The 16,733-nt window shown below is 35.6% G+C and overlaps 2 protein-coding genes across 2 annotated transcripts; both read left to right on the forward strand.

Annotated features, from left to right (window-relative positions):
* The first annotated feature begins 6,223 nt into the window (after positions 1 to 6,223).
* Positions 6,224 to 9,535, forward strand: LOC110638849 (uncharacterized). Its single transcript, XM_058128998.1, has 3 exons — positions 6,224 to 6,492; positions 7,031 to 7,149; positions 9,301 to 9,535. Exons 1-3 carry the CDS (start codon positions 6,296 to 6,298, stop codon positions 9,318 to 9,320), a joined length of 336 nt encoding a protein of 111 aa, XP_057984981.1. The 5' UTR covers positions 6,224 to 6,295; the 3' UTR covers positions 9,321 to 9,535.
* Positions 9,536 to 10,989: 1,454 nt separating this feature from the next.
* On the forward strand, positions 10,990 to 13,599 carry LOC110638850 (uncharacterized). Its single transcript, XM_021789563.2, has 4 exons — positions 10,990 to 12,063; positions 12,230 to 12,421; positions 12,510 to 12,601; positions 12,697 to 13,599. Exons 1-4 carry the CDS (start codon positions 11,290 to 11,292, stop codon positions 13,418 to 13,420), a joined length of 1,782 nt encoding a protein of 593 aa, XP_021645255.2. The 5' UTR covers positions 10,990 to 11,289; the 3' UTR covers positions 13,421 to 13,599.
* The last annotated feature ends 3,134 nt before the right edge of the window (positions 13,600 to 16,733 follow it).

Below are 16,733 nucleotides of genomic sequence, written 5' to 3' on the forward strand. Positions count from 1 at the left end.
ATTGATGGATTCCTATGGAATTATGCTATCAGAAAAGAAGAGCTCATTGGCCCAGACTGGTATCGACTTCCTTGGAATGAAGTTTAAGGATGGAAAATACCAACCGAGACCTCATATTGCAGAAGAATTACTGAAGTTCCCTGATAAGAACTTGACAGTAAAGCAAATACAGTAGTTCCTTGGTATAATCAATTACATCAGGAAGTTTATTCCACATGTGGCCACCCACACTTGCCAACTGTAAAAAAATGCTTAGAAAGAATACTCCGCTTTGGAAGGAAGAACAGACATGTGCAGTCAAAGCATTAAAAGAAGTGGCTCTGAATCTGTCACCTCTAAAGATTCCTAGCATTGGATACCGAATCCTTCAGATTGATGCTAGCGACACCCACTGGGGTGCAGTCCTCATCGAAGAAATACAAGGAGAAAAGCATATCTGTAGACATGCTAGTGGAGAATTTCCAGAGCCTCAGAAACATTATCATTCGGTCTACAAAGAGATATTAGCTGTCAAATATGGGATAAAGAGATTCGAATTCCATCTCATTGGCCACCATTTTACTGTGGTCATGGACAACTCATCCTTCCCAATGGTTATAGACTTCAAAAACAAGTCTCTTCCTGAACCATAATTACTGAGGCTAAAGGACTGGTTTGCCAAGTATAAATTCACGGTCCAACACATCAAAGGGAAACATAACTTGGTTCCTGATCTTCTATCCAGGCCCAATAACCTCCATCTCATTCAATCTTTCTCTACACTCCCTTTGATCCTTATGGCATTGTCATCATCTTCTCCACATATTCCTTCCCCAATGCACAACTTCTTGGTACCTACTCCAGACAGTTTTCCCCCAGGATGCTCACCCAACCAGCCTATCACAAAAATGGCTAAGTTCGCAAAGGATCATCTGTTTCACTATCTAAGTGCCAGAAACACTCTGAGAGGGTTGCTCCCATCCTCATCTATCTATATTCCTGATAACCCTTTCCTCACCTGTTTCAGTATCCATCCTGACAGAGAGCTCATCCTAGAAGAACTATGGCTCCTTTGGTGCATGATTACCCTCTATTCCACTGGGATAGAATTCTCACTCATGGCTTTGTACTAATATGTTATGTGCAACACCAACAGGACTCTCCTGTCCAGATTTCTAGAATGGTTCAAGCCCATTTCAGCATGGCGATACAGTCTGAAACGTATCATAGACACACATGGGATTGAAGACAGGCCCATCGGTACTCAGCCCAATATCAGAACCATGTTCATTATGCATAGGCCTTTCTCTAGAAGGCCCGATGGACTCCTCTGGACCCAAAATACTGAGTACGAATGGAGAACTTATGAGGGATCAATTACTGAAAAGAATACCATGGGACCCCTGAGAAGACAACTTGCCGAATATCTCTGCGAAATCAACAGCTATCAGTGTCTGGTGCCTCCCCATGTGAATTGTACATCACTTGGTCCCATCCGGTCTCTCACTGAAGAACCCATTGATTGGACTCATCCCATATGGCAAGATTCCCAGGATCCAATGGACACCGAGTCACGGGATGCCATTCAGAACGCTGACCCACCATCACCTGTACACCGACAGTGGCCAAAGGACTTTTTTGGAATCGACTCTGATGACTCTGACTTTGATACTCTCAATCTGTCCACCACCCCATGATTAAAGTTACAGCCTGTCGGTCAATAATGTAATAAAGTGTCATTCTTTGTTTTGTTTTACTTTATTACTTAAAGAGTGTCGGTAGCCAGTTTCTAACCGGTTGCCTGTAATCCTAAGAACCTCCAGGTCTATATAAGAAGTTGCTTTTTTCAGTTGTAAGCAGACTTTAGCCTCCTCTGAAATAATATTTTGAGACTCTTTTCTCATATGGCTTTCTAAATTCTTCTCTTTCTCTCCGAAAACCTTTGAACGTGTATCATACTCTTATAATCAGAGATACGTATGCTTTACACTTGTCTCTCTGAGAGGATCCTGTGTATCAGAAATATCTTTGTTTTGACATTAAGGTGCGACGGTCCCATTATCACATATATGATGAACAAAAGGACACAACCAAAGAGTACCTGTGGAAAGGGAATAGGCATAGCATGAGTTCATTATATATGTGGTAAGGGCTCTCAACTTATCTTGGTATCAGAATTTTGAATTGCACACTCCTACCATTACTATTCAGTGATAAGTCGTGTGGTACAACTCTCATGCCTTTCAGTTAATATTTGGGCGCCACTATGAAATCAACGAGACCCATCCCACAAATCAGAACCCACTTTACATTATTAGTGAGGGAGTTGCAATTAAAAAAAGAAATCCTAATTAATAATAACATGTGGGTTTTTCTGCAAAACTACTTTAGCTTTTTGTGAAATCTAAGTACTGCTTGCTTTAGTAAAGGCAGTTGATGCTTGGTAGAAGAAAAGGTTCCATTATGTATACTCTTTCGCCGCTTCTCTATGCAATGAAAATTAATGAAAATGTCATGTATTTCAACTACTTGTACAAATAATTGTCATAATACATTAATAGCCCACATTTATTTTCTTCTGCTTCTTTATCTCTCCTTAATTAATTATTTGCCACCTTCCAATTGTAATTGTCGGTGCATGTTGTACCCATTTTAATTTTTTTTTAAAAAAAATCAAATAAACTCTTTATCTTGTATTTTCAATAATGGTTAAATAAGTTTAAAATTAAATATTGAGTTAAATAAGTTCTTATAATTTCTAATTAAATAATTTTTTATTTAATAAAATATTTTTTAATAATTTTATAAATATTATTTATTATTTTTAAGTAAAATAAAATTAAAAAAAATTGAAAGACATCGTGAATAAAAATTATTTAACATTAAAATTATTACTTTTAATATTTTATTATTGAAAAATAGAGAAAATAATATTTTATTAGATAAGACTTATTTATCCTTATGAAATTATTTAAGCCAAAGTTTAATTTTAAACTTATTTGACCCTTGACTAAAAGTATAAGAGTTTATTTGAGTTTTTTTTTTATTTTAATTTTTTTATTTATATTATAAAATTTTAATTTAATAGTATTAAATAACAAAGTAAACTTTGTTATTACTGTTACTTAATAATATTTTTTTATTTATTTTCTGCCAATCTTTTAAACAAATAAGAATGTACATGTATATATATCATAGAGATTATGCATAGTGTTAAGATCTCTCATATTACTTTTAAGAGTTGCCACTGAAAAGAAAAAAAAAATCATTTTTTTTAAATATGTCATTTAGGAGCTATTAAAAATTATTTTTAAGTTAAATTTGATATATTTTAATTATAAAAATTATAAAATTACTATTATAAACTTAAGATATAAATATATAAAATTTATATATTTAATAAGTAAGTCCTATCATATATCTTATATTTTGAGTTTATGATATATTAGGTTTAAGTAAGAAAAATCCCAAAAATAAGATTAAGAGGTATAAAAAAAGTAACAAATTGACCCAAGAAGAAGAAGCCAGAGCAAATACAAGAAAACAGAAAATCCTTCTTCAGTATTAGCAACCAAATCTAGATTGAGATCTTAATTAATCTAAGTTATATGTTATTGGACTAATAACATGCTTGTCTCACAATTGACGTGGTGCATAAATTTATATTTAGACTCAAAAATTATTTTTTCTTATTTTTACAAGAATTCCTAATTTTAATAGGATATTTTATTTTTTTTGAAATTACAAGTAAAACTAATGTAGCGTGTAGCGCAGAAAAAGATCGATACATGATTAAATTCTTGAAAAATAAACAAGATCTAATCCAAAATTTTAAAAAATATAAGATTTAATATAGAATTTAAAGATAAAATATAGCAAACATAACTTTACAAAGAAGAAAACTTTATTAAATGAGTTTGAAAACTTGTATATAATGAAAATATAATAGGTATTTAGGAATGAATTAAAGAATTCTAATCTAAAAAGAAAACATATTTAACGGCTTACATTAAATAAAAATAATATTTTAGAGTAATAGATAAACTAGAAAATATGAATAAAATCTATCTAAAAAATTAAAGAATTTTATTAGAATTAAAAATTCTTGTGAAAATATGAAAATGTGAATTTACACATTACGTCAATAATATTAAAAAAACAGAAATTATTCACCATGTTACAAGTGAAAATATCTCAAATTTGAGTTTTTTTTTTTATCAATGAGAAAAAAAAAAACCTTACATTATGTAGTCGTTCGCCGATTGTACATTATGCCTCTATTAAATCTAACCAAAAAAAAAAAATTCAAAATATATACAGAAGTTGGGATTCTCTCAACCAATTGCGTTGGACCACTGACATAAACAATATATCCAGGCCATCCCTTCATATAAATTTGGTAGCTGGGTCGCCATTAAAATTTTTCCTACTCAAAAGGGGAACTCTGCATTTCCTTTCCCAACAACGATAATAAGCCACGCCTCAATTGTTTTCAACGCTGAACCAAGACCAACTACTGCTAGCTGCTACTCTGTTCTAGCACATTAATCTCTGAAGATGGTAAAAAAGAGGCACAGTGCAGAAGTAGGTGAATGAGACAAGACATGAAAATAATAATGACCACATATATATATATATATGTATATGGTTAGGACTTATATTTTGTTTTGACCTAGTTAAATACAACTCTCTCTCTGACACTTTTGTCACCTTCTCATGATGTTTTGATTGCTTTGAATTTAAATAACTTGGTTTTATATATATATGCGTGTGATGCATTAAAAGTTGGTGGATTTTCTTTAATTTATTTATTTTTAATCGACAATAACAAATCGATAAACCTCATAGCTCATCGACGACGACGACGACGACGACGACGACGACGACGATGATGATGTTGATGATGGAGGAAGTTAAGGTACCACCATCTTAATAAAACAACAAAGGTAATGACATTAAGGAAGTTATATATATGAGTGGTCGTGTCAATCTTGCTAACAGCAATAACCATCTGCGCGAAAAGAATTTCGTCATTAAATCAAAGATTTAAATATTTATACTATAATTTAAGATTTAGGATCAAACGATTTATTGAATGAGAACAACTACTCTTTTGGATGAGGACCCTCCTAGCATTGATTATGAAGATGAGAGGAAGATACCTTTCACAGTCTCAATAAAATGCAGTGGCTAGGGTTTGGGTGGACTCTCTCTCTCTCTCTCTCGTGGGAACTGGGAAGTTGTGAGTGGTAAGATCAAGTTTAGTAAGAATAAATGTGTAATGACAATAGAAGATACATGGAAGCACTTGTAATTTTATAGAGCAAAAATTGAAGACATGGAAGCACTTATGGGTTTCGAGCAAGCCACCAGTTCCTGGAGAAGTATAGCACATAATAAATTGACGGGTTCACGTGAAGTTGATATGTATGTAAAGTTTTTATATCATGAGCGGTGAGTGTCCCCTAAACCCTAATGAGAAGTAGTTTTCGTATTGATTTCATGATTTAATTTAATGTACTGTGGCGAGGCGAAGACGAAGACGAAGAAGCCATTGGTCACACTCACTGCACCAACATGTATTTGTAAGCTCGCATGCCCATGCATCATGCATGCCTTGTCTCTCTGTCCTAACCAAACTCAAAACTCTCACCACATGAATATTTCTTTTTTTTTTTTTTTATAGCATATTACTTTAGACAAATTCATTCTATAATCAATGGGTATTTAATTTAACTTATAAATTAGTCAAAAAAATTATAAGTAATTTAATATTTAGTTTGATTTATAAATTTAAAAATTTATTTAAAATAAATAAAAAATTAAAATAAAAAATTTCTTATTTATTACATACCTACTTAAAATGAATTCTCAAATAAAATATTATATTACCATAATAACTTTTAAAAATATCAATATTATCTTATTTTAACAATTTTAATACTTAATTACATATCATTTTTATTAATTTAAATTAATTAAATTACTTTTAAACACTTTTTAACTAAATACTTAAGTTATTTAAAAATTTTTTTAAAATAATTTTATTAGATAATTAATTAATTATTTTTAATTTGATTCATAAATATATTTTAAGTGAAAAATTAAAAATAAATGGTGAAACTAAACACTCTAATAAAAACATAAGCCCAAAACAAGTTGGGTGGCTTGATAATGGGCTAAGTTAAGGGCCATAGTCCAATTAACTACAATCCAGCCCACAAACATCAACCCTTTCTCGCCGTGGAGCCGCATAGACGGGAAGACTGAAGAGTGGAAGGGGTTTTGCTTGGCGTCGTCACAGAAAGAAAGAAAGATGGCGGCCAATGGTGCAAGAAGAACCCTTCAGTTCTCTTCAACTTCTGCAAAAGCCCTCTTAACCCGTTCACCACCACCACCAACAACAAAAACGATATCTTCCCTTTTTGCTTCAAAAGCCGCTAGCTTGAGTGGACTCTTTCCTAAGCCCTCCTCTTGTAATCGCTTATCACTCCACAAGCTAAACTTCTCCAGGTTGGCTTGCGTTCTATGCATATATATGCATATAAGCGCATACCCATGTATTTCTAGTTTCTTATGTTCTTTTGCTGTTTTCTTGATTCAGATTAAAGGAATGTGAAATTTCATTTTTTTATTTTTCTTTATTGGTTTGCTTTGGTTTTTGAGTTATGAAATATAGGGATTCAGTGATGTAAATAGAGTGCGAAGTATAGCGTTCTTGTTTTTTCGTTTGGTTCTTTTTGTCATTGTGGGGATGCGCATTCAATTCCAAGATTCTGTATAAAATACCTCATTTTTAGATTTCATATAATTTCTACGAAGAGTTTTAGGGCTCAACTTCACACTCTTAGTCTCTTGATAGTTAAGATCAATTTGGATGTAGTGTATTTATCATTTCTCTAATGCTATTGTCTATTGCTTTGTCACAATATCACATTTTTAATGAGCAATAATTTTATTTCAATGTTTTGAATGTTGTCAAATAAACTTTGTGGATATTAATGACCCTGTTATAGTAATACTAAGAAGATTCACTGGATGGCTGCTTTAGGCTTCCTGTGGAGTTGGGTGGTGCGCTATCCTTGATACCATTGCATAGTGTTACAGCCTCCGCATTGTTTACCTCATTGCTATCATTGCACAATGACACTTGGGGATGTCTATCTGAAGGTATTAATCAAAACTATAATTTGTAATTTTTGTTTTTTAATTAATGTGCTGTGATCTCCAATAACATGGTATTCAGTGTGATCCATACATACTAGAATGTGTTAAAAGGTTTATTGCCGATGCCAGTTTGGGAAATGTTGAAGGCATTGGTTCATTTTATTAAGGTATTGAAATTCTCACAATTTTTAGGATAAAAAGAAATTGGCCCTTTTAACTTTAACCCTAATGTTCCTTTAAAAATTTTTCATAGTCAAATATCTTTATTTCTTAGTTGGTTTGGTTGAATACCTGATTAAGGAGCTGGACCCTAAAATCATATCTAAGAGGAAGTATTTGTTTTCTGTATCAGATAACTCAAACTTGTCATGGAAATGTCTCCTTGAAGGCAGTTTGATGGCCTTGTTGAAGACTAAATTATGCAAATATTTTACAAGAGTGTAAAGAGCATGGTTGATTTTTGGTGCCTCACTGCCTTGTTGGCCAGATAAATGAATTCTAAAATGATATTAAGTTTTGCTAAGAAAATATTTCGTTTGGGTGCATATTTTTTAGATGGAGATGTTGATGATGTTTGGACATGCATAATTGGATTTCATTTGTCATTTGTGCAACTGGTGTCTGGACGAGTTCTATGAAATTTGGATTGATATCTGCTGACGAGTAAAGCAATCCCAACTCTATATTTGCCCAACCTTTTTGTGAACAAGTCCAATCTTAGAATATTCAAATGGGTGAACAAATCCTTCGCACATATGATATTGTGACATGGCGGACTCTTCAAATTTGCTTCAGCAGCAGGGCTAGGTTTCCCTGTCCAGGTGTTATACACTACCACCAATTAATCTGTAAGAAACTAAGACTACAAGGACTTTTTTAGGAACTATTAGAAAGGAGAGAGAAAAGGGACATCTTATTTAGGACCTGTCATGATTTTCTTGTCCAGGGTGAGGGAGTATCTCACTTTAGTGAATTGGAGACTTTGCAATTATAACATTGCTGATTTATGGGATATTGCCTGGTTCTGTGCCTTATCATAGACTTTGCATATCCATATTGGTGCATTTTTGCCTCTCTACTTAACTCACCTTTGATACCGGAATTGAGTAGATGTAGGAAATGTTCACGCTTAGCTGTTCCAAAATTTGATATTTTTTTGAGAGCAAATTCCTGGTTTTAAGCTTATGTGGAAACTAGTGGGAAAATCTGGGGAGTTGTAACGTTTCTTAAGGTTTTTTATAAGACTCATGTAATGATAGGAACAAGCCAATTCAAACTTGACCAAGATCTACTAGAGATTTTTCTTGCATAATCTTAACACACTTTCCTGATTTCTTAAAATTATGTTTAATCATTTGTTTGATTCCATGTTTTCAGAACTTACATGTAGCCTTTTCAATCTTTGTACTTATTTTATGTACAATTTTATCGTCAACATAAAACAGGAACGCCATATTTATCACATTCCAATTTTTGTAATGACCTTTGCTGCATAGGAACTTTTCATTCATGTCTATTTTCTCTTTGTTTGATTACATGTTTTCAGAACTTTCATGTAGCCTTTTCAATCTTTGTACCTATTTTATGTACAATTTTATCATCAACATAAAACAGGAACGCCATATTTATCACATTCAATTTTTGTAATGACCTTTGCTGCATGGGAACTTTTCATACATGTCTATTTTTCTCTTTGTTTGATTCCATGTTTTCAGAACTTGCATGTAGCCTTTTCAGTCTTTGTACTTATTTTATGTACAATTTTATTGTCAACATAAAACAGGAACGCCATATTTATCACATTCAATTTCTGTAATGACCTTTGCTGCATAGGAACTTTTCATACATGTCTATTTTTCTCCCTTCTGGAACTTTAGCGCTTCAGAGGGCAAATGCAACTTGAATCTATTTGCAACCAGCTTCATAATATCTACTTAAGTTGCATAAAGTACTTGCCAACACATGGGATTTGACCACTTGTGATTGGTTTAGATTGCTGTTCCAGGTTAAAGTACCTGTCTTCTCAACTCCTTGGTAGGTCTTAGGATAGTATCAACCAACAATATCTCAAAGAAGCCTCCTCTATAATGTCCCAGTTTAGAATGGGGCATTCAAAGCTTAAGTTTCTTGACCTTTTATTTGTTCTTTTGGCAGGATTTGCAACACCTCTATAACATGGCCAGTGGACTTCTGTTGTAGCTACCAACAAGATGATCAGCAGAGGTGTTATGTAGTATGTTTGTTTTCACAATTAAACTAGCATTTTCAAACGGAGATGTTTATTTATTTCTTTGAATGATCTGATATTCACTGCTTTTCTCACCGGTCTCTGAGTTTTGAAAGAAATACAAATTGCTGAATAACAAGCCAATTTGCTGAATTAGTTTAATGTTTTTACATTTTGCATTACCTCTCTTCAAATTGCTAATCGTTCTGTATTCTATAAGTAGAGGATGAATGGCCACCGCTAATACCAATAGAAATAGAATTCGTATGTAATGAAAATAGTTTAAATTTGATATAAATATTATTCATTTTGGTTAAAATTGATAAAATTAAAAGAATATAATAAATTTTTAAAGAACTTGTAAATTCTTGTGCTTAATAATATTTTCATTCTTTTATTTGTATGTATTTTTTTCGCTTATTATATTTAAAAATATATATATATTTACATTACTTTTCAAGTTATAATAGAATTATTATTTTCCCGGGAAATATGACATGCTCATGGATTTGCTCCCAAGCTATTGTATGGTATTTGCTTGATCGAGAAGCGACTTCGCTAATAAAAAAGCAAGAGCAAGAGGGGAGATTTGGCATTCAAAATCTAATTCTCATATAAGCTCCAAATCTTTCTATTTGAACCCTAATTTATTTCTTAAATATTAAATACTCTTATAAAAAAAAACCAAGCATTTTCAGCTGTTAGGTGTTTGGCTGCATCAGCCTGTAACAATGGTCATGTAATGCTTTTCTTGGAATTTGATAGTATTGTCTGTTTTGGCTCAACGGTTTCATGATTTTATTCTTTTGACTCCTTTGATTTTCAAAAGCGTGTTATCACGTTAGAGATTTGCCAACTTATTAGGCCATTCACTTTCCCCTTCCTTTTAGATGTGTGATTCGATTTATTTTTGTCCTCTATTTAGATAAGGTCACCAGTGAGCTTTATCTGCTCCAGCCAAAATCTTCTTTTCTGCATGGATGTTGCAGGTCACCCCTAGTTTCTTTTTCATTTTTTTTTATTAAAAGCCATCTCCAACTTAAATTCTATAGACTGCCTAATTAATTAATTAATAGGATTTATTGATTTATTCTTCTAAGATTTACACTTGATTTAGTATGAAGAATGATATGGAATAAGATGGAAATAAAATAAATATTTATGTTAGAAATTACTTTTAAATTTGGTTTAAATTTAAAAATAGAATATCATTTTATAGAATAAATTTATAAATTAAATTTAAATTTTTAAAATTTATAATGATTATTAAATGCAAAAATAATAACTAATTCTTTTTTTTTAAAATACAATAATAACTCAATCTTAATTTTAAACTAATTGAGATTTATTCTCAGAGATTTAACAAGATATAAAAAAAATTTAAAAAAATAAAAACCGCAATAGCAATAAGCTTGTATTGTACTGTAAAGCCCATTAGCAAGAGTGCTTCCCATTTTTCACACAAATTAACAGGGAAAATACGTCTGAGAGCGAACCGACGACGTATTCGTTTCCCATTTACAATTCAAAATCATTGCGAATTGACGCACCACCACACCAAATGACCGTTGCCTCAACGCTCCTAAAATCTCAAAATTTTTAAAAAATTTAGGCATTTTTGGCCTCTCCTACTTACCGTTACCAACGCCCTCTTAGTAGCCACTACCCTACCACTCTATTCCTTTCTTCACTTCTTCCTTCCTTTCTTACCAGCAGTGAACTACCCCTGAACCTCAACTGAAAATCTAATGCCCTTTTCAACTGAAAAATACCTTTGTTTCCAGCATTCTTGATTTTTCTTTACGGTATTTGACTGAACCATTTATATTCTGTTTGCTTTTCTTGAATTCCTTGTTATCACCTGAATTTGAGTCTTATTTTTGGGCAATTCTTAAACCCTCTACAAAGGAAAGGACATGGCGGCATTGGCACCAGGAATTCTATTGAAGCTTCTCAATGGGATGAGTACAGGGACAAAACCCACGAGTGAGCACCGAAGCTCGCTTCTGCAGGTGACTGATATAGTCCCAGCTGATCTTGACGAGAAAAATCTGTGGCCTAAACACGGATTCTACATTAAGGTCTCTGATTCTTCTCACTCAATCTATGTCAGTCTTCCCTCTTACCAAGATGACTTTGTTCTCAGCGACAAAATGCAGCTAGGCCAGTTTATTTATGTCGATAAATTGGAGCCAGGATCTCCGGTTCCAGTTGTTAAAGGCGCAAAGCCACTTCCCGGGAGACACCCGTTTGTGGGCACACCAGAACCATTAATGGGTCTTAGAGAAAAAGGGGAGAGAGGCGAACAAAACCCAAATTCAAAGACTTCAGGTCACAGGAGAGGTTCTTGGGGAACAGGGAAAAATGGGGAAAGTGGGGTTTCGTCACCGATGGTTTTGAAGCCAGTTCCTCTGGATTTTGATCAGTGCACACCGGTGAAACAGCGGACAAGTTGTGGGAAACCCGCTTCTCCAATGATAAGAGCGAGAATGGGCAAAGATGGAAGTGCAAGTGGGGGAATTAGGTGTTCATTTGGCGGTGGTCTGCTTGCTAAAATGGTGGATGCGAATGGAGAGAGTCCTTCATTACTTAGAAAAAGTTGCGCTGTAACTTCAGCATCGAAGTTTCCAAGAAGCAAAAGCGTCTGTGAACGAGAGGCAAAGATCCCAGTTAGCCCCTTCAACTCATCTGTAGGTACATTTTTCCTCAATTATACATATCAAGTCTTGAACTTTTTCTGTTTTTCCAAGGGAATGTTCTGTTTGTCTGTATTTATCCAGTGCCTATGGAAAGAAGAATTTGAAGCTTTCAATTGTCTCTAATCTTCCTTAAAAAACAAATTATTGTCTTTTATAGGAAAATAAATGTTCTCCACCACCACGTTTAAGGAATGGAAAGGGGGTGGCTTCCCTCAAAATGGGTGGAGATTCACACAACTCTTACAACTCAAAGCCTGCCCCAGAGCCACAGTCCCAGTCCAGTAATTCTGCTTGTGATAGCACCAATCTATCCCTCTGTTTGCCAGGAAAGTTAAGCATACTTGGCAAGGTTGAATTCAAGATTCCTAGCACTTCTATTAATGACATAGATTTAACCATGTCCTTGGTTCTGCTTGCTAATTTGTTCCGCTTGACAGGGAGCCGTGCAGCAGCGAGAAACAGCCCAAAAGGCAGCCCTACAGGCCCTGAGAGATGCTTCAGCTACAGAAACTTTGGTCCGATCTATCAAGTACTAAAACATCTCTTATCCTTTCGCAGTTCTCTTGTTTGTTTAATTGCTTATCTTGTGGCCTGGAATTTTGAAATTGAGTTCTGCTATTATAGGATGTTATCCAACTTGTGCAAATCTGCTAGACCAGACGCTCCAGCGGCCTGTTTTGATAAGTTTCTGGAATTCCATCACCAAATTGTGCAAGCAATTACTGGTATGATGTCCATTCAAGCAGCTACTTCAGCTGCTGAAATTGCTCAAAACCACAAAGTTGTACAAAAAAATAAAAAGCCTGAGGAGGAGTTCCCAATCTTACACGAAATTATACACAATTCTATAGACCAATCCAAGAACTCAGAATTAAATTCATCCAAAAGAAAAGCAGCACTGTACAAATCAATTGCTGCCTTTCCTGAAAGAAATGAACAGAAGACAATTTTCGGAAAAGTCCTACGATCAAATCCCAACCAAAAGGTCTCTTCAGAAAGAAAAGGTCCATCCACTCCGCTTGGAAAACTTACCCTTGAAACTATCTGTGAGAATGACGAAAACAAGACGCCGACCTTGTGCAGTTTAAGCAATACAATTAGATTGGGTAAGCAGATTGAAACTGAAGCCGGAAATTGGTTTATGGAGTTCTTAGAAAAAGCTTTGGAAAATGGTATGAAGCAATCTAAAGGCACTGTAGATGGGGATGCTAATAAAGTTCCTCAATCTCTTGTACTCAAAGTAATAAATTGGGTGGAGGTAGAACAGTGTGATAGCAGTAAGCGGCCAGTTCATCCCAAGGCAGCACAGGTAGCCAGAAAGCTGAGGATCAAGATGAAGAACCCTTGAAAAATACTTCTTACCTTATGATCATTGTTGTGTTCCAATTGTTTGGGAATGATGTTGCATCTATTGCAGTTAAATTTGCACGCATAAGAGTTCTATTTCATATTATGTGTAAACACCATATTTTGGCCGACCTTTGAAGGCAAGGTTCTTTTAAAATTAAAACTTTATTATCCGTTCTCGATCGATGTCCCGATCACAGGTAGTTTTTTCGAACTTACCGATGGTTCGTCTCTGGAACAAATTGATCTCACGGTCAAGTTAGATTGTTTTCCGATCTCTTAGTCTTTATCAGATGAGTTTGAGTCAATATTGGATCTCCGGATCATCCAATCTTGCCTGCTATTGTTCTCCGATCTCTCTATGTACAAATACCGCAAAATTTAATTTGACTAATGTTATAATCGGGCTTTTCGCTTGAATTGCCCAGATATTTCTCAAATAAAGTTAAGGTTTTTATCGGGTCTAATAATGGTTCTGACCTTAAAAGTTCAAGTCAAATGTCAAATCTTTGCAATTCTAATATTCTAAAGTTTCATTCGATATTTGGTCATAACTCCATCTGATCTCATGTTCACGTGTAATATTTTTCCGATCTCTTAGAGTAATTTGATATCTTTTGATTAATAGTCGCTCTCAGTTTTAATGTTCAACTGCATTCAATCAATTAAGTACTTAGATAATTTGATTTGGATATTTTTCGATCTTATCAAGAAATTGAACATAAAAGACTTCAATTCATTTCAAAATAAAAATATACAAGTCCATTAGCAAGGAAGGTCTTCTCCGCCCTGCTCTTACATTTCTCTCTCTCTCCTCACCCTCATGCTCCTCATTGCTATCCTCTTCGGCTGCTGGGATGAGCTTATCCATCCAAGAAAAGTCCTTCTCAGGATAACGCTTCTTTAGTTCGGACAAGAGGTCATTATGGGCATTCATATATGCCCCAGCTTCTTTTGTAGTGCTCTCCTCCTCCTTTGCTTAGAGCTCCTCTCCTTTGCCCGAAGTTCCTCAGAAAAACGAGCGAGATCGGCAGATTGACCGGCCCAGGTGACTTCAAGTTCTCGCTCCACTTCAGCTATCCTCTCTTCGCAATACTTCACCCGATCTTTCAGTTTGACGATGTAATCATTGGCAATGGAGAGCTGAGCCTTCGCAGTCGACGCATCCTGGACCGCCTTAAAAATCTCATTCCTTAAGACGTGGGCTTTTTCTCTGATCACGTGTTAATTTGCAATAGCCTCCAAACCCAAACTCATTGTCTGAGTTAGAATATTGTCAATACTCTCCTCAGCCAACCGGTTCCGATCTTTTTGGAAACAGATAGAAGCGCCCATGACCTTGGCTAGACTAGAATTCCCTCGGGTTGAGCGGTTTCTTTCCAGCAATTGGATAAGGAGTTGAGCTCCTCGGGAGAGAGTTCTAACAGTAGGGCCAGACGACTCTCCTTCTATAATGGAAGAGATCGGAGGAGGTGGACATTCAATTTGCTGAGGTGGAGAGACGACGACCTCTACTTCTAAGACTGGCTGCTCCTGAGGTTGAGGAGGGGAGCTCGGTACTTCTACCAAGTCTCGTCGAGGTGTTTGAGCAGCAGCGGCACTTGCCTCTTTCATCGCTTGTACCTTTTGGAAGACCTCCCTCTTTCGTTTACGGCTCTCTTTGGAAGGGTCACCACCCACCATACCTGCACAAAGAAGAAGTCAGTGAGTTCGCTAAGATTGAGAGACTAGAGATCTGGATTATACCAGTCGCAGGACCGAGGTAAGAAAGTTCAAGCTCGTAATCTTCATGGGAGATCAGCCACATTATCCCCCATTTCAGTTCGGCCATAATTGCATCTAAGCATGAATATTTATGGGTGGCCGCCTGAGCTTTTAATTCCTTTACCATGGCGTCTTCGTCTTTATTTAAAGTAAGCTTCTTAGGGACTTGGGGGACCAAATAATTCTAATTACGTGGGATCCCCTCAAAGCCATTTCGATCCTTGCTCCTAAGGATGAAAAACCGATCCTTCCAGTTCTTCAGTGAAGAAGGGAGATCGGCGAAAAGCTCGCAGTTCGGCTTTGCCTGAAAAAATCAGAATTCATCATCCTTTCTTCGGGCAAGCATATGCAACTCGGCAAAGACCCTAACGGTGGGCTCCAGTCTCTTGGCTCGGCAGAGACCTCTGAAGGCTACTAAAGTCTGCCAAGAGATCGGATGCACTTGAGCTATCGAGACATGGTGGAATTTCAGGATGACCTTGTAAAATCCATCCAAGGAAAAACGTAGCCCGGACTTCAGCTGCTCCTCATACACTATGATAAGATCACATTCTTCAAAGAAGTGATTGGCCCGAAGATCACCATGGCACCTGATCAGTTCAAAAGAGTTAATCCGCAGATTGTATTCTTGACTTATAGATTGGAGATCAATTTCTCTAAGGACTGATGGCAGTTCATCAACTGGCTGGTTCTCCTTTTTCAAAGACGTTCCTCACTTCGGTCTGGTAGCAGGACTAGTAACTGAAATGATGGCTGTGTTGGATCGCCCGCTTGGTCTAATCGCGTCACCTTCTTTCGAGGTCTACGAAATATGGATGGAAGGCGGGCTCGCAGCTCTCTGACCCTCGGTACCACTCATTTTCACGAAATAAAAAGGAAAATTGATCGAAAAAAGATTAAAGCTCTTACTGGAGTGTTAGTCGATGCCAGAAAACTTGAAAACGGAGAGAAAATTTGATGTTGATGAGAGAAATCTGAAAGTGGCATGATTTGCAAATGACCGCCCCCTCCCTATTTATACCCGCTAGTGTATTAAATGCTACATCGATAAGCGAGATCTGACCAGTGCCCCGAGAAAATTCCAGAAGCACGGTTTAGCAGAATAGATCGGACACAATTAAAAAGGATCAGAGAATAATGCAATAATAAAACAAAATAAATATTCAAATAAAATTTTATTTCCAAAAGATCAGATTACATTATTTGGGCTATCTCTCAATATCAGCAATTACAAGTATCCCTACACTACATTCTATCAAACTCAGACTACTTCTGAACTCAAAATGTTGCACGATGGGCCTATGTCAAAGCCTAGTCTTGTGGCTGAATCAAAAGATATGTTTGATCAGAAAGCTAGCCACAAAAATTGAATAGATGTGCAGCTCAGATAGGGTGACTATGACTCTCATGATATCGAGCGGAGTCATCGCCGATGTCATTGACCATAACCGAGCTGTAGTCGGGACACCCGATATGGTTGGGAGCCAAATAAACTTTAAGAGGCAATCACCGACATCAAGATTGAAATTAGCGGTTCTCTTATCTGAGAT

The sequence above is a fragment of the Hevea brasiliensis genome, chromosome 10 (assembly GCF_030052815.1).
Source record: "Hevea brasiliensis isolate MT/VB/25A 57/8 chromosome 10, ASM3005281v1, whole genome shotgun sequence".
Lineage (NCBI taxonomy): Eukaryota > Viridiplantae > Streptophyta > Magnoliopsida > Malpighiales > Euphorbiaceae > Hevea > Hevea brasiliensis.